Source organism: Typopeltis vanoorti, chromosome 2, assembly GCF_054136105.1.
Source record: "Typopeltis vanoorti isolate ZY-2024b chromosome 2, IOZ_Tvanoo_1.0, whole genome shotgun sequence".
Lineage (NCBI taxonomy): Eukaryota > Metazoa > Arthropoda > Arachnida > Uropygi > Thelyphonidae > Typopeltis > Typopeltis vanoorti.
In genome coordinates this window covers 46,765,370-46,777,806 of record NC_143550.1, presented here as the reverse complement: position 1 = coordinate 46,777,806, position 12,437 = coordinate 46,765,370, and the positions used below count along the sequence as shown (strand labels likewise).

The 12,437-nt window shown below is 34.6% G+C and overlaps 1 protein-coding gene across 1 annotated transcript in view; it reads right to left on the bottom strand.

Moving 5' to 3' along the window:
* The window catches only part of LOC150108983 (acyl-coenzyme A synthetase ACSM3, mitochondrial-like), a 124,770-nt gene extending 115,067 nt beyond the window's left edge, over positions 1 to 9,703 (bottom strand). Inside the window, exons 1-2 of the mRNA XM_090401421.1 lie at positions 9,662 to 9,703; positions 1,629 to 1,805 (exon numbers count right to left, since the gene is read on the bottom strand). Of these exons, the coding sequence (XP_090257547.1) occupies positions 1,629 to 1,805; positions 9,662 to 9,703 (219 nt within the window). The remainder of the gene's footprint in view (positions 1 to 1,628; positions 1,806 to 9,661) is intronic.
* Positions 9,704 to 12,437: the final 2,734 nt, after the last annotated feature.

The following is a 12,437-nucleotide window of genomic DNA, read 5'->3' as shown; positions in this document are numbered from 1 at the left end:
AGCAGATCGAATTGTCCAACTTGAACGAAATTGACAGGATGAAGAGATATATACCTTAGTAAGGAATTCCTATGAGAAAATAGTTTAGTCAAAATCTATTATTTATTTCAGAGATAAAAAGAAGAGACTGGACATATCCATAAGACGTTGTTATCGTCATCTTTGCTAATATAAGAGGACTTTCCAATATAATGATCAACGCTATAAGCTATTATGGTAGACTTTCAGAGCATTGAGTAAATAGGTTCTGTCATATGCTGTGTGATATCCTCATTATCTTTATTATTCGAAACAGAATCCCACTATAAGCCAGCTTCAACTTGTTTTCTATTCCTTTGTTTGGTAATGTGACAATCTTTCGTGACAGGTTTATGTCGTATAACGTTAAATTAGAGGATAATTTTTTGAAATTAAGACGTTTTGTTTCCTCGCTAATGTTTATAATTTTTAAAACGAGCAATCTATTACTTTTTTAAGCACACTGAACAGCGAAATCGCAGGTAATTACTAACGTTTCACAATATTTCACACCTTTCTGACTTGTTCAACAGTTCTAAATAATGAAACGCTGTTGCTTAATAATACCATTCATTTTATTCATGGTCCAAAGAGTAACAATAAAAAATGTCCTACTTCAGTACATCGACCACCGAATAGAAAAAAATGTTTATCTTGTTCTTATTTCCTAGTTTTGCACTAAGGTAAATTATCACTCAAAATATTCAAGAGAATTTATTGAATTACGCAGGTCATTTCTTTTAATTGCTAAAATGTCTCTATATGGTGGCAAATACCTTAGTTTAAATTAAAAAAAAAAATCTTTCTTTTTCTTTTAGAGAGAGAGAGATTTTGTCTTAGAAGAAAACTAAAGAGAGAGAGAAATCCAGAGTTTCGAGGTAAATTTCTGTGTAAGCAAGGTATATTGAATCATAATCAGTTAACCCCCCCCCCAAAAAAAGAAAAAAGATTTGAATTGTTCTTCTGGTATAAGGATCACTGGAGTATGAGGACATTTTCTAGTGTAAGAAAATCATTCACAATCTACAAGTTGCGTCAGCTATCAATGTTAAGCGGGTTTTGGAAATTCTCTCAGAATTTCTACTAGATCTCTTTGAATCTTTGGTTGACTCGAAGTCAATGGGAATGTATTTAGAACGAGAGTGGAGGAGAGAAACGTACGAAATGTGTTGCAGACACTTCGACACTGCGATGTTGCTGACACATCAGGCCGATCGTTGAGATGACACGCGACTGATTTTTTTTTTTTTTTGGCCGAAAAAACGTACTTCATATGAATAATAATGATTTATATCTGTTCTCTTATATATTTCAGTTGATATTCTACGATATCTTGAAGAATATGGGTTTGGTTCAGTTAGACTCTTAAATGAATGATCGGGAACGAATCTTGTCAACTACAAGAGAAGCAAAACAGCGAAACTAAAATCTAATGTAATGTTTCTTCTATCCTTGAAGAGAAAACTAATTTGCGATCACACACACACACACACACACACACACACACACACACACACACACACACACACACACACTGAGAGATAATTAACAACAATTATTTTAAATGTTTTCAAAGCATATCTAATTAAATAAAAAAAGAAACACCTTACCTTCTCTTTTTCAGCCCACATATCAATTTTATCGCTCGCAAAATTAAAGTATTGTGGCATTGGAATGCCAATATTCCTCTCAGCTTCATAATCATTGAAACCTACTTTTGAGGGGCCTGTATTGTAGGTCCTTCGTGTGAAGCATAAACCACCGTTATTATGATTATTATTGGAATCCTGCAAAAAGTAAGAGGATAGAGATTTTTTTAGAGATGAATGTCTCATCCTCGTTTCTCCCAGGGAGAGGGAGAATGGGAGTCTTAACTTCACGATTCTTTGAGCCATGATGCGGACATATAGGACTTTACACGAAAGTATATCGTTAATCACAGTGGAACTGGTTTTTCTCTGAGAGCGGGCGTGTTTTACGTCACGCGCGTACGACCTTGTGGTGGAGAATTTCTAATGTTGTTCTATACCTTGCTGAACCCCCTCCCCCTCCCGCAGGCTGCTTTTTCCCCTTTTCTATGAAGTGTGACTTTTCCGGTCTAATTCAAACTTATTCGTCTTAGGCCTAAGACTGCTCGTCAAAGAGGTAAACAGCGCTATTACCGAGTCTACTGCTCCCCACTTTGCAATGACACAATCTAACGACCGAGTGGGATTTACCAGCCATGAAATACCCGATATTCCGAAAATGACTTATTCTTTCTTGTCTGTTTATTTATCTGACCATAGTTACCAAGAAAGTATCGGGGATAATCCCAAATGAAAGTATCGTCTCTGTCTTCGAAGAAAGTGACTAAATTGTTTTGAGGCAGAGAACAAAGCAATAGGGTTAATTTCGTTTTTTCTTCCCTCCACTTTCGTCTTTTAATTTATTCTATGAAATTTAGAACACCTAATTCAAGCTGATCGTTTTTAGTGGGTCAGTTATTTCAGCAATGTTCGTTGACAGAAAGAGAAAAGACATAGATCTGACGATATAACAAATCAGGTTTTAAGTACTGTTAGTCATTGTCTGACACGATGTCTGTTTTCATTTTTAATTGATACATTCGTTTTCAGTCTGTAGAACAATCATTCCATTCTTTTCCCCAAATATTACGGAATTTAATTAAAAGGTGTATGAGTAGTATATTGTTCGAACGTAGAAGAAATTAGAAAAATGCAGGTTAAATAGACATTGCTTATTACAATGCTCTTGGACCAATACTCAACGCCATCTTTTGGAAGTAGGACACCTTCGGATGAAAGTTTTACGCAACAGATAGGAAATGACCATTAGAAATTCTACATAAATCTAATTACATTTTTCATGTATGGAATTTAACATTTAATATAAGATAACTTTTATTTTAATAATTAAAACAGCTCTTCTGAATTTCTTAACTACATGACTCATTAAGACTAAATGAGTCATTTCTGTTTTAGTTTGTATAACGCAAACAATGTATATATTTAATAATTGTCATTTGTAACATATAGTTTTAATATATATGGCATATATAGGTTACATTTTAGAACATTATTATTATTATTTTCTAAATTTTGATCAGATGTTAATTTTGGTGTTAATTAATATTACTTGATAAATTCAAATAATAATCCAAAATCCAAAATTACCATCGTTTCGAATTTTTGCCGAATTTTACAAATATGAACATATTCCAATTTAAACTTGAAATAACCTGCCATTTAAGATGTCAGATCCTAAATTGTAAAATAAATTAAATCATGGTAGCGTTATTTCATTGCACAGACTGACGAAAAAAGGTTGAGTCTGTCAAACAACTTATATGTTACGACGTAACATAAGTTCTTGGACTAAAGTTCTTGGACTGATTGCAAAGAACAACTGGCAATACAACTTGACATCCTACAACAAGTGGATGGTTATTGTATTCTGGGATTTTCAAAATGAGTGCTGTGAAAGAACAAAGAGACTTCGATCAGTTTTGTTTTAGATTCAGTATTGAGTTCATGATTTTCCTGATTTCTGCCTGTGAAGGGGATTGCAGTATCAGGCATTTGTTATTGTAGTCCATCCTTAGCAAAAAGTATTTAAGTATCCTGAAGCGTCTAAGTGAAATATCTTCGGGTTTGTTTAACGCTGTGATGAAATAGATTATTATTATTTTTTTTTAATCTGTTTTAAGGTTATTTCTTTCTTAGGATAATTAATGTTTTATACTGATTTTGTGTTTTATTACATCTCGTTTATTTCCTAATATATCGGTTAAGATATTTCAGCATTAATGTAATGCCATAAAATTGCCTGAAAAACGCACATTTCGCACGTATTAAGTATGTGCAAGGATATTTGCATAAATGAGGCATTAGATGCAAATAAATATCTGCGGGTTTTCTATCTGGGTCCTGTGTAATACAGAGATGAGTATACAAAAAGCCTAGTGGTAACTTTTTATGACTATACAGAAACGTCATGGGTATCAGGAACAAATGAGTAGAGTTTGTTGCTTTGCTGAATACATTGCGGCCTAAGATTGCAGGCATAAAGGGGACCTGAGTTGCAGAGGCAGATGTACTAGATATAAACGTAGAGGATACAGTATTTTTAAGAGGGATAAACAAGATAGGAGAGGAAGGATGTGCTGCTAATGATATCGAATGATATGCGTTCTGTTAGGATGGAAATTATGATTTCAGTATTAACAATAATCTCCCGCGAGTTTGAAGCTATCTGATGTGAGAGATGGGAGTCTAACAAGTTAAATGCATTGTGGAATGTTGTTACTGATCTAATGGATCATTTGCTGGTAACGATGAAATGCATCACAAAATCAGCCTGATGGGAACTAAACGAGCATCAAGGCTGATTTTAATTATTCGAAAACTATCTAGGTATTGAGAAATCTCAGGAGAAGAATGAAGCAGAATTTCTTGAGCTGTTGCAAGACAACATTTTTAAGTAGCATGTGACAGAAGAAGTTAGCGGGGCCCAAGAGTATCGTATCTGATTACAGTTGAAAGTTTATTTTTCACTTGGTTAGACTATAATAAATTTAGTTTAATCTTTTATCTAAGTGTGAGCAAACAAAGTTTGCGCCTGAAAATATCTTCAGGACTGGGGTAAGGTAGCACAACACCGGGTGACGCGTAGCAAAGGTGGAGCAAGTTAACATCACTCCTATCTCAGTATCTCCCATAATGCAAAACACATCTCCTTGCGGATATGTATAATGTTATGCATTAAGGGAAGGGTCACTACCCAGACTAGTGTACTATCTTACCCCAGTCCTGAAGATATTTTCAGGCGTAAACTTTGTTTGCTCACACTTGGATAAAGGATTAAACTAAATTCATTATATCTGATTACAGTGTTAGAGGGAATTTCAGTGCACTTCCTCCGATTTATGATAGCGATCATACCGTATGTACCTGGGAAAGTGGTTGAGCAAATAGATATTTCATTGAGAAAAAAGGTTACATGTTGCATTAACAAAGAAGAAAACTATTGCCAACAGATGAAAATACTAGGTTCGGTTCCATAGTATCGGTTGCTAGATGGGAAGCATATAAATATTAAAGGATGCAATATTGAACAATGTGTCCCTAGAGTCCAAAGAATAAATAGGGTAGGAGTGAAATGAATATGTGGTCTTAATAAGTTAGAAATTCTTATGACAGAGACGATGTGGAAGGAATACCGTGTGTATAAGTATGGGAGTTAGGGAAGCTGTAATGTGCAGGCTAGAAGAGTTACAACTATTGTATGAAAAGCCGAGTGCGAGTAGGGGGGGAAAAAAAGGCTCTGCAAGTTAAAGAAAAACCGTCAACCCAAAAGAATATTCTAACGCTATGCGCAAGTAAAATAAAGAATGAACATGAAGCAAAAACTCTACTGAATGAGTGCCCATTTTGCTAAACACTCCCAGTAGAGCTGATTGCTGCCTCTATACAGTAAATGAAGAAATTGAGGTGTGTGTGAGGAGGAGGAGGAGGAGGGAAAAGAACTGTTGCATAAACTGAATAAGAATTCAGCAATAAAGGCTGATGAGATATCAGAATGGATGGTAAAAGATTGTTCAGCTAAACTCGCTATGCCTTTGACCAGGATATATAATTTGAGTCTCAACACAGATAAATTCCACAGGAGTGGAAAGAATATATGATAATCTCATCACAAAAGGGAGGTGAAAAGATTGATGTATCTAACGACCTATTAGTATCTCTGGATTGGTGGTGCAGATTTTGGGAAAGTTGGCAAAAGCTCTCAGACAGAAATGGGTTGACAGAAAATTTGCACATTGCAATGAACAGCATAGGTTTACTTGTTTGAGTAACTTGTTCACACCTTATACATAATGATGATGTTTGAGTTAAACAAGGGATATGGATTCGCTATGCTATTTTAATCTTTGCTAAGGCTTTTGACAGAACACAGAATGGAAAGCTGTTGCATAAGCTGGAGGATATGGAACTGGATTATAAACTACTATATTTGCTGGGTTAAGAGGATAGCTCACTAATAGATATATAATAAAAGTTGTGTATATGGGAGAAGGATGAGAATCTGCACGATGTCAGGTGATGATCAATGATGTACCCCAGCTCCAATATTAATCAGTCTTTTCATTGATGATATTGTTTATGATACTGAAATAGCCAGGATAACTAGGAATGCAAGTGATATGCATCACTTTCAGTATGATTTGAATAGGCAGGAATTGTAAGCATGTGAAAACGGATTATCAGTTCAATGTCAGTAAATGGAAAGCTATGCACTTTGTGCAATGAGATATTGAATGATGTATTATTTAGGTTGATTACTCTATAAGAAACTGATCTGGCCAGAGATCTTTGCATTTTAGTAGGAGGAAGTTGAAGTTCATTGGACATATAGCGAATACTGCAAATACAACTCAGAGAATAATTACAATACTAAGTTGTATTTGCAATATTCGCTATTTTCGATATTCGATCATTGATATTCAGGGATACAAGAAATCTCGCTTTTTTTAGAAGGCCTTGATTACGACTTCATCTGTATTGTTGTTTACAGATCTGGATCTCTTCCCCTGTTTTCCGAAGTAATCAGATGCGGGAGAGATGCAAAGGAAAGTGTTAAAGATAATATCATAGCTGTAGATTGTCGATTATGAGGACAGATTGAGAATTTGTGGATAGGAAACAAAGACGCGTTATATAATAAAATAAACTCTTGCGTGGCCAATTTCTTCGAGATATTGAGGAAAAAAACTGGCGTGACAACACGTGGCAATGACTACAATATGGAGATATTAAAAAAGAAACAGAAGAATTTATTCTAGCCGCTTAAGCACAGGCGTTACAAACTAATGCAATCAAAGCAAAAATTTTGGAAATAAAAAAAAAAACCGGAAAATGCAGATTATGCGATCAGAAAGATGAAACTGTAGGACATCTAATCAGCCTACAGCAAAATAGCCCAAACTGATTATAAATACCGGCATGATCAAGTGACCAAAATAATTCGTTGCATTTATGCAAAACATATGGCTTTCCTACTTGTGATAATTAGTGGCAGCATAAAATAGAGACAGTATTGGAAAACAAAATAGCAAAAATTCTCAGGGACTTTAGAATACAAACTGATCGGTAGTTGGAATATAAATGACATCATAGTTATTGAACATGAATAAGTTTGGATTATTGACATCAGTACCCACGGATAACATCAACAACCAAGAATTAGAAAAAATCACTAAATAGAGAGATCTGGCAATCGATGTTGGTCGGCTGTGGCTTAAAAACACACCAAAGTCATCCCAATAGTTATCGGTGCACTTGGTGCAATTTCACAGAAGCTCTCCAACTATTTACAAGAATTAAACATCAACGAAGTGACCACATATGATTAAAAAAAAAAAAAAAAAAAACCACCATTCCCTGGAACAGTCCATGCTTTATCTCACAGACTATTCTTAAATTCTTTGGTAAATCTGAATTACTCTGTAATACTTTTGTTTGATATCTTGTATTGACTGTGTTTCAATTGTGATAATAATAATAATTTTTTTAACTGATTAATATATATATATATATATATATATATTATTAATATTAATAATAATAATAATAATAATAATAATAATAATAATAATATTCGCAGAAAACTACCAGAAATGGCACATCAGAACAGATGATTCACTATGACAACGTTCAGCACACCATGTGCTGCCCATTTAAGTTTTTTGGTCAAACAGAACATGGTTGATCTCCTCCCCCCCCCCCTCCTCATTGTGCTCAATACTCAGCTCCTGGTTTGTGTGACCAAAGATACAGAACAGGATCGCAGAAATACGATAGTCGGGTATCAATCGGAAATTGAACGGCGTTCAAGAACAGAACTTTGGGGGTTGTAGTGCTTACAGATATATTTAGCAGCACGTATTAACCCCCTCAAAAATAAATACAAATAAAAATAAAATCACTCAATAAATAAATAACCCATGTAGTGTTTAGTCTAACTGATTGTAGATAAGAAAATGCAAAAAATTATAGCTATCTGAGATTATGTGGGAAACAATTAATGTTTTATGCATTTAGAACTTTTCCCTCGTGAGATGGAGATTGGAGATTGAAAAATACCTATTTAAAAGTCTAAAGAGAAACACATCATTAAAAGTTGCTTATACAATTTAACTGGTGCATATTAACCATTTTTGATGTATTAGTTAAGTACACAAAGTTATTAAATCTCTCATCGCATCAGGAATACGACTGACAGTGAAGAGTTTTTGTAGGCCCTTTTGCTAAATAAATATAAATGCCTGTAAATGTAAACTGCGCTTCCTAAACAAATTATTTACAGCTTTAAGCCTGCGACGATCCTGCAACCTTTATTAGCTGGTTACGTCACCGTCATTGGTACTAAGAAGACCACTGTCTTCTTAGTACCAATGATTATAAAACCAGTTTCAGGCAACTTAACTGCTTTGGGAAATTTATGGAAGTTATTTTAATGTATATACGAGTACACTAAATACAAACTACCCACAGCATAGCCGATAAAGAATTATTTATCGGCTATGCTGTGGGTAAAAAATTCGGCTGGGAATTTTTTACACATACAATAGACAGCAAAGACATTTTCCAGGTTATAAATTTTCCTCTGATACATTTTTCTCGTAATACGTATAATAAGGATTTAATGGCTTTGTGGTTAAAATCAACTGTAATAATTTTAACCTTGAGTCATCGGCAACAACACATTAGGAACTTGTAAATTTGATTTACGACTTTTTCATGCACAACAAACAAACAAACAAACAAAAACCCCTATAAATCCCTGAAATTTGTCCCTGAGAGTCATGCTACTAATCCTTATAAACAGCTGTGTGGTGCTGTCAACATTCCATAGCTGAATGACATGCTCAGATGAAACTTAGCGTTGAATATGACACAAATCTTACTTTGGCCCTTCTAGTAACGGAAAATACTACTGTTGCCTACACAACAATCTTTTCGTGTTGCAAAAACTATATCCTTCTCCTCCTCCTCCTTTCCCGTATATTAGACCTAGTGACCTGTTACGTTCGTATTAGTCATGGCCTATTACGATTCGAAACCGCGACCGCTTCGAGGATAAGATGGTTAGCCTTATGTCTCCCGGTGTGTCCTATGTCTGTAGATGCGTGTGTTCACGGGGCCGGTTTACCTGTTCTCGGGGTCGAAAAACCCTAATTTCCGAGTGAAAAACCCTCTACCTCCGTATGAGACTGGCTAACTCACCTTTAGTCGAAAGAGACCAGATAAAGGTTCCTCACGTCTAGGACGTTAATCGATCCCAGGTCTTTCCAACCAAAGGGCTTCGTCTATACCTACTGAGCTTACGGAGGTAGGGGTTTTCAAGATGTTGTCTTACACAATTCCTGAGATTGCAGTACAGTTAAAACATTGGAAATCCATTCTTGCTGATATCATTAAATGAGAACTTGACAGTGAAAGGAAACTGAAGTAATAATTCAGTAGACCATACAGCCTGACAAATGGGGATAGAGGACTGCTGAATACGCAGTCCTCTATCCCCATTTATCATCTGCAAATCCGGTGCAATTGAAGATTGGTACTTGAGAATGCGAATTTACCAAAGCATCATTATCATCAGTTAAGTTTAAAGACGGTGGCATATTGGGCTGCATATCAAAAATTGGAGATTAGCATTCCTTGTCGTAATTCTTTGCCCATTTATGTCAGTTTGTCATATTAATTTCTGTTCTCCTTACTATTATAAAAGTAAAGCTTGGCAAACGGTTCAAAAAATTAGAGCAAACTCCTAGCGATGATCAATTGTATACCCTTCAGTCAATTCGAATGAAATGAATGTTATCATCTTAGTTAATTAATTCTGATAAATATGTTTAACTAATTCATAATAAACTACGTCTAGGTTGAAATAAATATATAAAAATGGAGTGTTTCAGTTTCAAAGGATTTATTTAGAAAACTGACGTCTTTAGTTTATATGATTATAGTCCATCAGTTACGGTTATCTTTATAAAGAACATCAGGTAATTAATAACTTTAAATTGTATACAAATAACACCAGAAATCTAATTATAAATTGTAGTATAGGTTACTTCTGATTACTATAGCATCAGCAATAATTACAAGGAAAATCAAACTCAGGTGACAAGTGCCCACGTTCATGTAGTTATCCAATGCAGTGTTCGTATAACGGTGTCAAGGTGAAGTTGAGAAAATAAATCCGAAGTATGCATTGAAATCAAGAAATTATTTCTTTCTTAATATGTCTGGGATTTCTTATTGCCCTACCCTAAGAAAGTGGGTTAGTGGCGCGGGGTAATAACTGGTAGCCAAGAAAAGTGAAATTCAAGGAGGGTTAATGCCTGTGAACAGATTAGCGGGTTTTGAGGGCTATTGTAGTGATATCCTTACCGGAATGAACTTCACAGCTTCGCTGTGTTGTTTCAAGGATTAAGTCTGATTATTTATATCACAAAATGTTATCGTAAGCGTTTATCGAGGTTTGTCACACGTCCAACCCTGGACATGCCCCTTTTTAAGACAAATTTCCTCCAGAGGGGAAGTTTGAAAAATGTAGAAGTGATTTTTTTTCCCCCGCGAGCACGCCCTTTGGTCGTCCTTAACTTTTTGGACCGATTGGGCCCAAGTGGGTCCCAAACTAAGAAATTTAAAGTTTAATAAAACTTTGGAAGAGTTTGCTGAACAAAAACAAGAGAAATTTCTTTATAATTAGTTTTTTGTTTTGTAAAACTATAATCAATAAGTATAGTATTTAATTATTATTAATTATTGTAGTATTACTTCCGATACCTAATTATCTTAAATTAAGGGTTCAACCAGACTGACCCCAATCGTACCCTGCCACGGCCGAGACTGTGCGCCCTCTTTTGACAACTTCTGAAACTTATATTATCGGGTTTGAGAATTAGTTCTTGATATGGATGATTTTCTGGGTCCGTATTCAGTCCCTTTAGCAAGTGGGCCCACTTGATAGAGGGGCAGAACAAGAGATCATCCCTGGAAGTTGGATTAGAGTGTGATTAGCAAGGACGTGGGCAAAATATTTTTCACTTGGAGAGTGATGGATGTATGGTATGGGTTGCCTGAGTCAGTTGTAAGTGCTTTATCTGTTAATACTTTCAATACGATAGATATAGTATTCGATAGTTTGGATCTCCTACAATGAATCTCAGAACTCCATGAAAGATATCGTGCAATAATAATAATAATAATAATAATAATAATAATAATAATAATAATAATAATAATTTTTTATTGATCTATGAAATATTTACATATATGCAATAGTCATCTTGAGTAACATCAGTAGATTCAGCACAAAGTGCTACATATCATGAGATTTCAATAATATTGATGATAACATAGTTTTTTAATGTTAAAAAACATTTAATTTTTTGACCAAAAAGCTCTGGAAAGACTTTTAATGGGATTATATGGATCAAGTGCATATAATAAACAACTAAGTTATACCAACTAGTTTCACCAACTAAGGCTGTTGGCAACTTCAGGGTACATAACTAATGTAAGGCACTAAAAAGTAAAAAACTGTTACAAACTAAAATCAACCGATTCCAATTATATTAAACAAAGAACAGAGCGCGTACAATACATTCATAGAAGGTGGATGATATCACTTGTTGTTATTTAAGAGCATTCTATAGTTGGCACTATAATTCAGTTCTGGCGAGTTGAAGGATCTGATAAGGGTCTTCCAGATCACGGGCAAGATTAGTCCTTGGTTCCTGTTAAAGTTTTGTATACAATTATTGTTTAGGTTAAGGTTTTTAAGGAGGCCACAACAGTTGCCCGCTGTATACAAAACCTTAACAGGAACTAATCTTGCCCGTGATCTGGAAGACCCTTATCAGATCCTTCAACTCGCCAGAACTGAATTATAGTGCCAACTATAGAATGCTCCTAAATAACAACATGTGATATCATCCACGCTGTATGAATGTATTGTACGCGCTCTGTTCTTTGTTTAATATAATTGGAATCCGTTGATTATAGTTTGTAACAGTTTTTTACTTTTACTGCCTTACATCAGTTATGTACCCTGAAGATGCCAACAGCCTTAGTTGGTGAAACTAGTTGGTATAACTTAGTTGTTTATTATATACACTTGATCAATATAACCCCATTAAAAGTCTTTCCAGAACATAGGTTTTTGTTATTTTTTTAAATTACACAAGTTAAATAATATTACATGTTACTTTTTTTTCCTTCAAAGTTTGAGAAAGTGATTATACAGAGTATTTACACATATGCAATTTTTTAATAATAATAATGTTTAATTACAGTATTTTTCTTGTTACATAGTAATTTTATATTAATGATGTTATCACATAATAATAA